Source organism: Pagrus major, chromosome 21 (genome assembly GCF_040436345.1).
Source record: "Pagrus major chromosome 21, Pma_NU_1.0".
Taxonomy (NCBI): domain Eukaryota; kingdom Metazoa; phylum Chordata; class Actinopteri; order Spariformes; family Sparidae; genus Pagrus; species Pagrus major.
Window position 1 is genome coordinate 7,691,457 of NC_133235.1, and position 15,103 is coordinate 7,706,559.

General features: G+C 41.2%; 1 protein-coding gene across 1 annotated transcript; it reads left to right on the forward strand.

Moving 5' to 3' along the window:
- Window positions 1-8,518: 8,518 nt before the first annotated feature.
- On the forward strand, window positions 8,519-14,630 carry LOC141017436 (NLR family CARD domain-containing protein 3-like). The gene is made up of 8 exons (XM_073492163.1): window positions 8,519-8,622; window positions 8,728-10,510; window positions 10,601-10,774; window positions 11,568-11,741; window positions 12,180-12,353; window positions 12,643-12,816; window positions 13,414-13,460; window positions 13,621-14,630. Exons 1-8 carry the CDS (start codon window positions 8,586-8,588, stop codon window positions 14,160-14,162), a joined length of 3,105 nt encoding a protein of 1,034 aa, XP_073348264.1. The 5' UTR covers window positions 8,519-8,585; the 3' UTR covers window positions 14,163-14,630.
- The last annotated feature ends 473 nt before the right edge of the window (window positions 14,631-15,103 follow it).

Here is a 15,103-nt window from a genome sequence, read left to right on the forward strand (position 1 = left end):
AGATGCATCTTCGAATGTCTTCAGTGCGCATGCGCTTAGAGAATGAGAATCGGAGGTTGGTGGTTCGCGTCCAGATACGGACGAGTCCGTTTCTCCCCACAAGCTGTGCAGTGTCTTCGCAAGGGGTTTATGCTGTAACTATAGAAAGACTCCGCTCCCACCCTGTGTGAAATGGTGTAAATACTCTGGTTAGTGTATGATAGTGTCTATTTTTGCTATATTTTAGTTTTTGGTTTCTTATTCATATTGTTTATATTGTTTCTACTGCTTTTTTACTTATATGTATATGCAGAGCCGGCCCTTGGCATAGGCTGTATAGGTGAATGCTAAGGGCGCCGTCATCCACGGGGGGCGGCGTAAATGGGGGAGAAAAAAAAAATTACAATTTTTTACCAGTGCTATTACTAGACTAGTCTAGACTTCTAGACTAGCATACTTATACACCATTCTAGCATTACAAGCTGTAAGGCATATTTTATTTTATTTTATTTGCCCGCTCAGCTCAATACTTCCTCTCCAGGTGAACATGGCTCTGAAGAAGAAAGAGAAAGGATGGAAGAGGAGGGAGCAGGAACAAGCACCAAACCAAATACAGGTACATTGGTCAAGATGATGAATGACAACAAACACCAGTAACGATGAGCTGTTTTATACTTTGTTCCACACTGGCAACTTTGAAAAGTCACGTCTTCCTATGCGTATCTGTCCCCCTTCTGTTTCCTCCTCCTCTGTTCTCCTTCCCCTCTCTCAGGTGCTGCTCATCATATTAAATGGAGGGTGGAGGAGAAGAAGCTCTCTTCTTCCACAGACCAAGCAGTCCTGACTGTTTTTAAGATTGTGTCTGTCTTCGTCCTCAGTTGGTGTTTGTTTTCTTTTGAGGATGGAGGTCTATAGTCTTGTTTTCATAGCTTTGTTTGTCAGTTTAATTTATGTAGGCTTTTCTTCATTTAGGGGGGGAAGTTCTAGGTCCCACGGCCCACTGTATGGATGGTCCAGACCTCCTCCATCCTTTTGTTCACTTTGGCCAGGCCACCAGACCTCATAGTTTTGGTTAATTTGTTGTATTCTTTGTAAATAAATCTTCACTTTCTTTTGCAAACTTCTTCTTGGGTATGGTGTCCTGTTTTAATATGTTGCTGGTCACAAGGTAGAGCCAACTGTTTTTGTTGTGGCTGTAACAGCTTTTCAGACGGGCCAACAGATGTGATGGACTGACCCAACACAGAAAGGGACATTCCTACATTGTAGTTTGGAGTAAGGAATATGTAAATGCTGAACAAGCCCATCGTCCCCACATGAGGACATCTTTTTTCTTTTTTTTTTTGTCAAAATCTACTTCCTGTTCAAAGATGACACTTAGTTTCGTATAAAAACTTTATAAAATCGGAAAATAACCACATGGTGGCTCCATTGTGGGAACAGGAAGTGTCATGTCATGTGCATCATGCATGACGTTTTTGGATTCATTTTACTGTCTCATTAACATTTATGTTAACAGTGTGTGGGTGTGTGGTGCGTGACAAGTAATATGCACTGTGCATGCTACTTGTCACGTACCACACACCCACACACTGTTGTTCCTATTGTTCCTGTTCCTCCATGGCTCAGACTTGTGCAAGCCCATCTCAGAAATACTAGTTCGGCTGGAAATGGGGGGAATGCTGAGGCCAAGTTGATACCTGAGCTGTTTTTCATGTACCTCAGGCCATTCTTGAGCAGTTTTCAGTGTGGCAGGGTGCATTATCCCGCTGAGGAGGCCACAGCCATCGGGGGTTGGTCGTTGCTATGAGAGTGTGTGCTTGGTCTACAACAGCGTTTAGGTGAGTGGTGAATGTCAAGTGGCTTCTACATGAATACCAGTAGAACACTGTATTGTAACAGGATTATCAGTGTTATTCATTTAACCTCATAGTCCTTTTAATGTTATTGCTGACCAGTGTATATAATAGTAAATCACTGAGGGGGGCCATTTAACTGCACAATGAGTGATTCTACTTTTGATACTTTGAGCACATGCTGCTGATTATACTTACATACTTCTACTTCGGTGACATTTTAAATGCATCACTTTGCAATGCAGCAGTATTTTATCAGTGTGATGTTCGTACTTTTATTGAAGTATTAGATCTGAATAATGCATGTACATTTTTGTTAAATAACTTTATTGAACCATATGATACAGAATCCTAGTTACAACATTTATGGAGTATTCATGGAGAAAAGGAAGACGAGTTAAACAACAGTGAGACTACAACAACCATGAACCCAAATAGATAAATAAGCAAATCAACAGAAATGAGTCAATATAATTAGATAAACTGAGTTTACTCTTCAAGAGTCTGTAGATCAAATTTCAACTTACATAACTCAAATGTACACTTGCTCAGTATTCATTTAAAAAATGGGACACAATCAAGTCAACAGACAATGGTAAAGCAACAAATAAATAAAACACAAACTCTTGGTTAAAAAACAGCTGATATTGTCGCAAAGCTGTCCAGAAGGAAAATCTTTTTTAAATTCAGAAATCAAATTAAGATAGTTTCTATTTTTTTCAGTTAAGATGAATGATATAATGCCATGTGCATAATTAACAATAATAATGTGAACCAAATCAGGTATTTCTTTAGAGAGACTATCTGTGTGAACTAGAATTTGGATATTTGTCGTCTGGAGAATGATTCAGTTATTTTGCCAAAACTGTGATGTGACTGAACATGAAGAGAAAGGGTGTTCAGAGGTTTCAGGCTTTTGAACACAAAAAGAACCTCAAAGTGAAATCTTCTTTTGAAGCTTCCTGCAGCTGCATTGTATCTAATCATGATTTGAAAGCCTTTGGGACAAACTGGACATATTAAATATTTGGAGAAATCATCTTGAGATTTATTAATTGTCACTTATTTTGATATTCGTGTTTCCTATATAATTGTGAAAAATGTTGTATTTTTCTGTATGATTTATTTATCACACTTATCATCATAAGGCATCACTGATGAGCAGTTAGTCAATGTGGAACAACTAGGCCTTCATGTAAGTTCGAATGTGTTAGTGTTCTGTGTCAGATGCAACATCTGGGGTCAGATTTACCAATTCAGCTGAATTCTCTGCAAGAGCATTTTATATCAAACTTTATATCAAAGGTGTCCAAGTGCCATAAGCATAAGTTTTCCTATTGATTGTAATAGCTGTGCTGTTCCACAAGGTGGAGCAATGTGGACTAAACCTTTGGGTAAATATCCTCTTCCATTAGTGTTTGTTCATCACAATGTGTCATGTTGTTGTTTTGTCAACATTCCAGTATATCTGTGGATCCACTGCAGGTTCTCCAGGTGCCTGTTTGAAGCTCATCAGTGTGAAGGCGGAGGCCTGAGTCCCTCCAGAAAGCAGCTCTCTTTCAAGGAAGCATGTCTCATGTCTAGAGTGGAGTCTGAGTAGACTGGGAATCGCCTGTAAGTCTGCTTTGTTTTACATTTACCTTTGATAGTGTGTTTGTATCTGTAACTGATTCAAGTTCAAGCAGTATTGAAGATTCTGTTTGCTTGGACTGTTAGACTGGAAAACTCCATAAGTCAAAATGCTGTTGAGTTATTGATTCAATAATTCAGTCTTTATCAGAGATAATAGATCAGAAACATCTGTAACATGCTGACACATCCAGTAAACCTGGACCAGTAAAGCCTCTGCTCTCCCGCAGTCTGTCTGAGCCGCTGTACTGGTAAATTTCACTGATAAAACGTTCACAATAAAAACCATAAAGAATGAAAACAAAGAAATGTAAGATTGCATTGCGGTATTTGTACCTTTTACATTACAAACTTATCCCAGCGCTGCATTTAGGGAAGGATCAGTTTGTCAGAATCTTTTCTGGGAAACATGCTCACTTCTCCTTTAGAGACATGACACATTTTAAAAACTCACTCTCAGCAACAAGTTACTTTTAGGATGACTTCAACATTTAACAACATTCATTCACAATCAGATATTTGTTTTAAAATGTAGGGAGTATGAATAAAAAAATAAATAAAAATAAATACTCAAGTAAACATACATAAAAAACAATCTACTTAAGCACAGTAATGAATATCTGTGATCAGCCAATATCACCTGATAATATCGGCCGACCAATAAATCGGTTGGGCTCTTGTTACAGTTGGTTTACTGATGAAATAATTGGACTGATACTTTCAGTTCTGCACTTATTGTTTTCTCTACAGATAAAGGTAGAAAATCTCTTGGATCCCTGCCAAGGTCATATGATTGATCTTGCATAATTCAGCTAGCAAGTAGCTAGTAGACTTGGAAAAAGAGGAACATTTCTGTGTATTCTTCATGTGACTGAGAGGAATGTATAAAAATAATGTGCGAGCTCTCCCAGCAGGTTGTTGTCTGCTATGAATCAGTGTGAGGACAGAGAGGAGGGAGTCCCGCCTTCTAGAACCACTCTGTATGGGGAACATGACAGCCAGGCCAAAGCTCATAGGTGAGATATGATCTTTATGTTGATGAAGGTTGTCAGTCATCCAGGTCATGGTAATTCTAAGTGCTGTATCGTAGGCAACTGGACTTGTTTCAGTTTCAGGAGGATATGATCTTTAATTGTCCATGAGTCTTCTCCATGTCACAAATCATTTGAGTCTCAATGTTAAACAAAGATATTTATCTGAGCAACATAGTTGTCAGGATAAAATTGTGGCTGGATTATCTAATTTCAAATCTGTATCGGGAGAAACTGCTACATTTAGCTTCATAACGAGAAATGTCACAGTACCACAGATGGTGTTTGTCCTGATTCATACTAGTCTAAACAGTTCCACACTCTGGTCTTCTGGACTGGACTGTGTGCTGATTGGTGTGTTGAACACATGGTTAGATGTTGTTGTGTGTTGAAATTTGTGATTTGAGTATTGTGTTCAGTACATTGTCCATATTATAACTGATTTAATACATGTTTCTTATGATCTAGCCCTGTATTTAAACATTTAAAATTATACATCATTTCACAGCTCTTTCATTCAGCGACCATGTTTCTTAATATGTGAGATTTAATGAATTTCTTATTATCAGGATCCATCAGAGGCCAGACTATCCTGAACCTAAAACCAGCTGTGTGTCCATGAAGAGTGGCTGGTCTATGGATCCTCCTTATAACTTTAAAGATGGACGTCACTCTGTTGATCAAAGGTGAGGATTTGGAAGCGTCATGAGTTTTTAACCCTTACTGACTTACATGAAGTTCCCCTCCAGGTGCTGCAGAGTACATTTGACATAAACATTCTTTTATCTTGTTGTGTCTCATCCATGGAAATTGGTTTTCCATGAGTCTCGGTGTCATAGTTGCAGTGTTTCCACTTGATCACTTGTTTAACTTGTATGGTCAAATAGCCACACATTGTGGTGATCATCACCTTTAAGAAGGTAAGCACACAAATTTTCCAGGTCAGCTCAATCAATATCTTTACTGCGTTTTCAAACTAATACATTATATCTACTCACCAGTGGAAGAGGTTCAATCCATCCAAATAGTGACAGTAGATTAGTTTGCCAACTCCTGACAACAGTCATCTGTAGTTCAGGGTTTGGTGGATCTTGCCCAAGTTTCTGACTTGAATTGTCTTTTTTTTTTAGTTCAGTGTACACTGGAATGCATCATAACTCCAGTGTGTCCAGAAAGTCACTAAGATGGTTTATGAGTCACAAGAGGCATCACTTTGTTTTGTTTTTGTTGGCCAACATTTGCATTGATTCTCAAACTGATTTTGTCTGACATTAAGGAAGTTAAATATACGAATAGACACACTGCTATGACACCACGTCGATTCCTCTTTTATTCTAATTAGACAATGTTAGTATTCAACCACTATGGTCACCCCACAGTGTCATTTCCCTGCTTATGCTGCACACTGCACTGATTAAAATACGCATTGAAACATGTCAAATTTTGCCATTCAATTTCAAGAAAAGCTAACCAAGAATTACCTTGATATAATATAGTGTATATAGTGTATAATATGGTGTACTGTAGAAATATTAAAGCATTGGCAGTTGTTTTCTCTATATTGTGGGTAGTGCATAATTTATCCTGTGTTTTTCTCTGAAGACTGCTGGAAAAAACTCAACCCAGCTGTGTGTCCATGAAGAGTGACTGGTCTATGGGTAATCCTATATCCTTTAAAGATGGACGCCATTCAAGTAAAAGGTGAGGACTTCAAAATGATAATGTAAACAAATTGTTTTTATCAGGCTCTCATTTGTGAGATCTTACTCAGTTTAAATTCTCTGAGTATTAACTGTCTTTTTCAGCAGCAGCTGACTCAAACTCACACAGTCAAACACATTCACTCTGTGGGCTGCCCAGTACAACAAGTCTGATACAAGCAGTCAGGAGTTAGGATCCTTCAGTATACTCTCCTTCTTAGTCCAAGCCTACAGGACCCTCTTACCATCCCTCATCTCAACAGATGTGTAATTTTCCTTTTCTCAAGGCGATGCCAGTTTTTCCCAATAGATCAGAATGAAGAATTTGATCTTTCTGCAGACATGATTTCGACCCACAGTGGTGTGAGTTATGGACTTGTATCTGTTTCCTAAGTCAGCATCAACACAAAAAGATTTCACTTGTTCTTACATGTTTCTCTGATGAGCTGGAAGGATGCAATCATTTTCCAGGAACTCTGGCCCTCTGGGGGCCCCTCCTTTCAGCACTGACGTGCCAGTGTATGAATTAGGCTTCTGGCCATTTGAGTAAACAATATCATTCCTTCCACTTCCAAAAGGAAAAAGGATCTGAATGATCGTTGGTTTTAGACTTCTCTTGCTTGACCTCATTGGCACACTTGTCAACAAACTTCACCGGTACCAGATGACTCTGAAAATCTTCCACAGAAGCTGTAGGAGTTTTTGCAGAAATGTTTCACTTAATAAGGCACTTTATGGAAGCCTAGGGCAGAGGTTGCTCTTGGTGGTCTCATCATCTACTCTGTCTCCTTCCAGTTGGACTCCCTAATATCAAAGATGAATCAATGGTTAGCCAACCACTGCTATTCCTGTTCCACAGCTGAGTTGGTTAGAGTATTCTGTTGGTAGAGGTCAACCCCTTCTTTGGAACAGTCTCTGTCCTTCTGCCCCAGCAGCTGTTTAGTTAATTGGAAGAGATTCCTTGTAAAGGCAGCTAGTTTCCACAGACTCTTCCTCCATTGTCTTCAGTGCCAGTCTGCTTTATGCAAACTGATGGCTTTCTTCCTCAGGACATTCAGAAGCTCAGCCAGAGGTGGTGTCTCATCCTTGCTCCGATGTTAAACAAAAGCGGCACCAGCATTTACGCCGATACTTGGGCCGCTATACTGGAGAGGTCAAGATCCTCTAAAAGTTCTCTTTTAATAACATCTTCAACATTTCTCATCCTAACAACTTCATACTCAACACGACACTGAACAAGAAGAATTATCTGGACTGACTAGAACAATGCTGCACACTGTGTACACTGTGACTGACTGATTTTGTCTCACTGTGTCGTGGATCCAAAATGTATTTTGTGTTTCTATCAGGAGAAAGCTGGAAAAACCTGAACCCAGCTGTGTGTCCATGAAGAGTGACAGATCTATGGGTTGTCCCATACACTTCAAAGATGGACACCACTCTGTTGATCAAAGGTGAGGATTTCAGATTAATAATGAAAACAAAATGGCGTGTCCTTATCCAACTCTTCATTGTGAAATCTCCAGTTGAAACTTTTATTGAATTAGAGGAAGTTCTCTAAACACGAACACTCGCACATTCAGTCTGGGAGTTGCTCAGTACAACCAGTCGAATACAAGTAGACAGAGAAGTGCCACTGGAACGGGTGGAACCTCAAGGTGCCTTGCTCCAGGCCAGCTGTGTACAATGAGGGAGGGAGAGCCATATGGTGGGGTTGGTGAGAGCAGTTGGGACTAAACCAGACTGATTGGCGAAGCAAAACACTGCGCTAATAGCTACAAACATCTGCAGATGTTACTGTACTGTATCTGTACTGTTGATTCTCAGTAGGATTGGTAGGACTAGAAAATCTTTTGGCTCCCACACCAGGGAGTCCTTTCATTCACTGTTCACATCCAAATATCACTTGTTGGACCTTTACCTTGTGTTATCTCTGTGTGGACATATAAGGTGAGCTTATTCTTTATGATTATGCGCTCAAAAGTTCCTTGTGGTCAGTCTGCTCAGCATCTTCAAACACACCTGGACTCTGTATTTATGGTCTGTACATATACAAATGTATTTTTACATCTGTCCTGTTCACAATAATCTGCATGCTGCACTTTTTAGACCAGTGGATTGTCAATCCCTCTAACATGGATCTGATATTTGGTTCTATTATTTTAGTTTGATTGTGTCGTTTATATAATACTCTGTTCCAGCTGCTGGAGGAGAACATTGTCACTTTTGTGAAGAATGAGCTGAAGACGATCCAGAGGGTTCTGAGGTCAGATTATCCAGAATGTTTAGAGAGCCAGAGAGATGATGAGGAGGTGTTGGACAGTGAGGAGGAAGAGAAGAGGAGCAGCAGAGAGACATTTCTGAAGATCACTCTACACTTCCTAAGGAGAATGAAGCAGGAGGAGCTGGCTGACTGTTTGCAAAGCAGTAAGAGGATTTAGAAGATAAGTTAAATAGAAAATACATTCAGATACACATTCTTTGAGGAAATATATATTTTGCCTTATAGATCTTCTTTGTGTTTCCATTCAGAAATTCTTGCTCTAGTTTGTCAGCGTAGACTTAAATCTAACCTGAAAAAGGGGTTCCAGCGTGTGTTCGAGGGGATCGCTAAAGCAGGAAACCCAACCCTTCTGAATCAGATCTACACAGAGCTCTACATCACAGAGGGAAGGACTGGAGCAGTCAATGATGAACATGAGGTCAGACAGATTGAAACAGCATCCAGGAAACCAGACAGACGTGAAACAACAATCAGATGTAACGACATCTTTAAACCTTCACCTGGAAGAGATGAACCAATCAGAACAGTTATGACAAAGGGAGTAGCTGGCATCGGGAAAACAGTCTTAACACAGAAGTTCAGTCTGGACTGGGCTGAAGACAAATCCAACCAGGACATACAGTTCACATTTCCATTCACTTTCAGAGAGCTGAATGTGCTGAAGGAAAAAAAGTACAGCTTGGTCGAACTTATTCATTACTTCTTTCCTGAAGCCAAAGAAGCAGGAATCTGCAGGTTTGAAGACTTCAAGGTTGTGTTCATCTTTGACGGTCTGGATGAGTGCCGACTTCCTCTGGACTTCCACAACAATGAGATCCTGACTGATGTTACACAGTCCACCTCAGTGGATGTGCTGCTGACAAACCTCATCAGGGGGAAACTGCTTCCCTCTGCACGCCTCTGGATAACCACACGACCTGCAGCAGCCAATCAGATCCCTCCTGAGTGTGTTGATATGGTGACAGAGGTCAGTGGGTTCACTGACCCACAGAAGGAGGAGTACTTCAGGAAGAGATTCAGAGACGAGGAGCAGGCCAGCAGTATCATATCCCACATCAAGACATCGCAGAGCTTCCACATAATGTGCCACATCCCAGTCTTCTGCTGGATCACCTCTACAGTTCTAGAAGATGTGTTGAAAACCAGAGAGGGAGGAGAGCTGCCTGAGACTCTGACGGAGTTGTACATTCACTTCCTGGTGGTTCAGATGAAATTGAAGAATGTCAAGTATGAGGGAAGAGCTGAGACAGATCCTCACTGGAATCCGGAGAACAGGAAGATGATTTTATCTCTGGGAAAACTGGCTTTTGAGCAGCTGCAGAAACGCAACCTGATCTTTTATGAATCAGACCTGACAGAGTGTGGCATTAATATCAGAGCAGCGTCCGTGTATTCAGGAGTGTTCACACAGATCTTTAAAGAGGAGAGAGGACTGTACCAGGACAAGGTGTTCTGCTTTGTCCATCTGAGCATTCAGGAGTTTCTGGCTGCTCTTTATGTTCATCTGACATTCATCACATCTGGTATCAATCTGCTGTCAGAAGAACCATCAACCAACCATGAATCTGCAGTCACACGCTTCTACCAGAGTGCTGTGGACAAGGCCTTACAGAGTCCAAACGGACACCTGGACTTGTTCCTCCGCTTCCTCCTGGGTCTTTCACTGCAGACAAATCAGATTCTTCTGAAAGGCCTGCTGACACCGGCAGGAAGCAGCTCACAGATCAATCAGGAAACAGTCCAGTACATAAATAATAAGATCGACAAGGATCTGTCTCCAGAGAGAAGCATCAGTCTTTTCCACTGTCTGAACGAACTGAATGATCGCTCTCTAGTGGAGCAGATCCAACGGTACCTGAGATCAGGAAGTCTTTCCACAGATAAACTGTCTCCTGCTCAGTGGTCAGCTCTGGTCTTCATCTTACTGTCTTCAGAAAAAGATCTGGATGTGTTTGACCTGAACAAATACACTGCTTCAGAGGAGGCTCTGCTGAGGCTGCTGCCAGTGGTCAAAGCCTCCAGGAAAGCTCTGTAAGTACAGAGATAGTTAGATTTATATATCATAACTTAAATATTCTTTTTGGCTTATTGCTTCATTTTTCTTTATTCTTATCCTGTCAGGCTGAGTGGCTGTAACCTCTCAGAGAAAATCCTTGAAGCTCTGGTTTCAGTTCTCAGCTCCCAGTCCTCCAATCTGAGAGAACTGGACCTGAGTAACAACAACCTGCAGGATTCAGGAGTAAGGGTTCTGTCTGCTGGACTGCAGAGTCCACACTGTACACTGGAAACTCTCAGGTCAGATAAAGTAGTTTGTCTTAAATCATTTGAAATTTTTCTCTAAATTATCAGCTCTGTACAGAGTAAACAGCCTCTCTCAAGGCTCACAATCATATCCAAAAGAGTTGTGTTATGTCGCAGACTGCCTCCTTGAGGGTCAGAGCACATACAGCACCGACCAATCCGACAGGTAAAGAAGAATTTGCATGCCCCTGGCCAGAGCAGAGTTTGCTGCTGCAAGCACAACGTCAATGGTCAAGGAGCATAAAAAACACTTGGCAAGGCACCTTGGCGAGACAGGTCAAGGACGTATAAGAACAGTAATTAATCTGCAATGAGCGGAGATGTTAAGCAGTGAGCAAGGCAAGCTGGCCAGGAAAATAAAGGTAGCTACTTATCTGGAAAGATCCGACGCCTGGTTGGAGTGTCTGGAATAAACTCCTGGCAACGGAGATGAGCACCGCCATGATGCCTATGGAGGGACGAACACGGCTCAAACCAACAGGTTATGAGGCTATTGGCACAGGCGGCAATGTTCAGCACTTATGCTAGCTAATACTAACAACATACACAACCTGCATGTTAGGGTGAGAAGATGAAAATGAGAGTGCTGGGTGCCAGGCCCCTTTATCAGGTTGTTTGTGTCACCAAGGTCACATGGGACTTTGTTGGTATTATGTCAATGCTTATCCAGGTATTTCGTACCATCTCTGGCGGTTAGTTAGAATGTAATAGAACCAGATTTATCATCAAAGAGGATTATATTTAACCACAAATGTTATTTTCTTTCTGTTGATTATTGTCTCATCAGACTGAGTGGCTGTAACCTGTCAGAGAGAAGCTGTGAGAGTCTGTCCTCAGTTCTCAGCCTCCAGTCCCCTAATCTGAGAGAGCTGGACCTGAGTAACAACATGCTGCAGGATTTGGGAGTGAGACTGCTGTCGGCTGGACTGCAGAGTCCACACTGTACACTGGAAACTCTGGGGTCAGTGCATGTTACAATTTCCCCTAAATGTTTTCAGATGTTCCTCTTACCTCTATGCAGCTTAAACAGCCTCTTACATACCAGCATTTCTGAATCTCCCAAATGTTCCATCAGGAGTTGTAAATTTACAGTTAAGAAGTTCTTTCCTAATTTACCTTCAGCTAATGGCCAGCTCACAGGTGTGAAGTCTGGCTCATGTAGAGATCCCCCATTAAGCTTTGGCATTGTGTGATTTGGAATTACTACATGTTTGTTTAATCTTGAATTCAGCATAATTCAAGGTTTTAACCAATGCTGAGAAGAACTATAGTATATCACCAAATTTACCAACTCTTCACTGGTTACCTATTACGAGATTGTTTCAGTTACGCTGTCTTTATTTTTGACGCATTGATAATAGTTCTATATTTTTTTTCTTATTTATTATTGTCACTCCAGACTGAGTACCTGTAACCTCTCAGAAACATGCTGTGAAGCTCTGTCGTCAGTTCTCGGCTCCCAGTACTCTAGTCTGAGAAAACTGGACCTGAGTAACAACAACCTGCAGGATACAGGAGTGAAGCTGTTATCTACTGGACTGCAGGGTCCACACTGCACACTGGAAACTCTCAGGTCAGAATTCATCAACCTGTTCCTCTTAACACCTAAACTACATTAATGGATAAACTCATAAACTGTATAACATTTAAAAACAGTTTTGTTTATTTTCTCTTTCCATTAACATGTTTCAGTTTTTTCTGTGAGGAATCAGAGATGTACCAGCCATGTTGTCAGACTGCTGATGGACATCAGTGGATGTTTACTTGTGACTAGAAAGAAAATCTGTGACCCTGTTAATGCAACACAACAGCAACCATCCAGCCCTCTCAGTACCCTCACATTATGTGACGTGTGTTTGCAGGCTGTCAGGCTGTCTGATCACAAAGGAGGGCTGTGCTTCTCTGGCCTCAGCTCTAAGCTCCAACCCCTCCCATTTGAGGGAGCTGGACCTGAGCTACAATCATCCAGGAGACTCAGGAGTGAAGCAGCTTTCTGCTGGACTCGAGGATCCACACTGGAGATTGGACAACCTCAGGTATAGGAGCCTATTTTATATATACAGTCTGAGACCACTAGTCAAGATACTTTTGTTTTGCATGTAATACTATTTTTATGCCTCCGTACCAGTGCCTGGAGGAAATGTTCACTTAGACTCCAGATGAACTGATAAGATGTTGGTGGTCAAAGGTCAAGGTCGTGGCACCCATTTTTTCATGGGGTGGCTGTGGCTCAGGGGTAGAGCCAGCATCTTGTTATCAGAAGGTCGCTGGTTTGATTCCCCTGGTCTGTATGTTAAAGTGTCCTTGGGCAAGATACTGAACCCCAAACGGCTCCTGATGTGCTGGTCGGTTCTCATTACAAATGATAATATCAGCGTAACAGTTTGACTGAAAAGTTAAACCTTTTAAAAAATGTACATGATTTATTAGAATATCACAGTATTTGGTACGCCCCCCTTTTGCTTTAATGGCAGCATGCACTCGAGCTGGCATGGACTCCACAAGCTTGTTTAAAACCTTGATGACGCAAGTCAGCATGATTTGACAGTGTTCCACAAATCTTCTTTTAATGTCACAGAATGCTTGGCTTTCTCAGTCTTTAACTGTCCCCATATATGTTCAACTCCTTTCAGAGTGGAGCCTGGTGGAGTCCGATGGTTGAGACCAGGTCTGAGGAAGTGTAAGTGTGTTTTTGATTTAATTCATGCAAAAGAAAGCAGCACACTTGTAGCCATCTTCAAACTGTGACATCACTCATTCAAATCACTAATGTCCTGATTCAAACTGTCAATAAATGAAAAGAGTGTAGATGAATCACTGTTTCTTGTTCTGTCCAACAGATTCCTGTGAACCCATACTCGACACAAACATGGGAAACAGAAAGATCAAACTGTCTGACAACAACAGGATGGTGACATTTGTAGGGGAGGTTCAGTCATATCCTGACGATCCAGACTTCAGGACTCAACTGGTGCTGTGTCAAAATGGTCTGACTGGCCGCTGTTACTGGGAGGTTGAGTGGAAAGGACTGGTGTCTATATCAGTGTTGTACAGACAAGTTGGCAGGAGAGGAAATGGATATGACTGTGAGTTTGGAAGAAATGATCAGTCTTGGAGTCTGGAATGCTCTGACGTTGGTCACTATGTCAGGCACAATAATAGAGGAATATTCATTCCTCTCCCCTCCTCCTCCACCTCTGTCTCTAACAGAGTAGCAGTGTATGTGGACTGTCCTGCTGGCACTCTGTCCTTCTACAGAGTGTCCTCTGACACACTGATCCACCTCCACACCTTCAACACAACATTCAGTAAACGCCTTTATCCTGGGTTTGGGTTCCGGTCTTTTTGGTCTTGGTCCTCAGTGTTTCTGTGTTCTCTGTAAATGGAAAAGTGTTCCCCTGTTCAAGCAACTTTATCACTGTTGACCAAATAGTTCAATCTGTACAGGATCACACACAACTGATGTTGGTTAGTACCGATGTGATCTACTTACTGTAATGGAGGAGGAAGAGGAGGCTGAGAGGGATGCATGATCATTGGCTGAAGGAAGAGAAGAGCAAAGGATGCCGGGATTAAGGAATGCATCTGCAGATGTAGAGATGAAAAGAATGAAGAAAATATGAAAGACAAATCAGACATTAGGGGAGCGGTGTCGAGCCACATTGTAAATACTGTTTAATTTTAATGTCTTTGAAAGTACAAGAAAAAATATATAACAAAAATACAAGGTTCAAGGTTAATTTATTTGCCATTCTACTAAACAGGGTTGTATAACATAATACAAGTTGAATAAAAGCCTTTTTGGTGATGTTTGATGTCCATGACAGGTGTGTGATGCTGATTCCCACGAACCTAAAGCTGTAATAGTATTCGTACAGAGTTGAGCTAGTCCACTTTGCTTAAAGGAGTGCAGAAGTGCTGTGTTTGCTGAGTGCAGCTGCTGACTGTATAGGAGGCATTGAGCCTTCAGCTGATTGTTTGGTGTAACTGTAAAGTCAGTTGCTTTAGTGAGAGTACTAAACAGTATGTGTACCTACAGTGTGTGTGGGTGAACTATTTTTGAGTTATGTGCACATATTTTTTGTGCTAATTATCTGTGTGGAGTTGCTGATTGAGAACATATGTGTTTGTTTATATATGTGTTTGCATTGCATGTTTCTTTGATGTTGAAGAATCAGTGAAGTAAGTGTGAAAATGAGAGTATAGTGTTCTATTTTTCTTTTAAATCAAGGACGAAGGAATGTTAGTAATCACAATATTTCATGTCTTATTATGTACCTGACCTTCAAACATATCGAGTATTCAGAGTCATAAGCAAACGCA

What these genes read in the sequence shown, in the direction of transcription:
- LOC141017436 (XM_073492163.1), top strand. Translation starts at nt 8,586, where the DNA reads ATGAAGCAGGAGGAGCTGGCTGACTGTTTGCAAAGCA. An exon ending in TGTACACTGGAAACTCTGGG is followed by an intron (nt 11,742 to 12,179) that starts GTCAGTGCATGT and finishes TTGTCACTCCAG; the next exon opens with ACTGAGTACCTGTAACCTCT. An exon ending in TGGAGATTGGACAACCTCAG is followed by an intron (nt 12,817 to 13,413) that starts GTATAGGAGCCT and finishes AACTCCTTTCAG; the next exon opens with AGTGGAGCCTGGTGGAGTCC.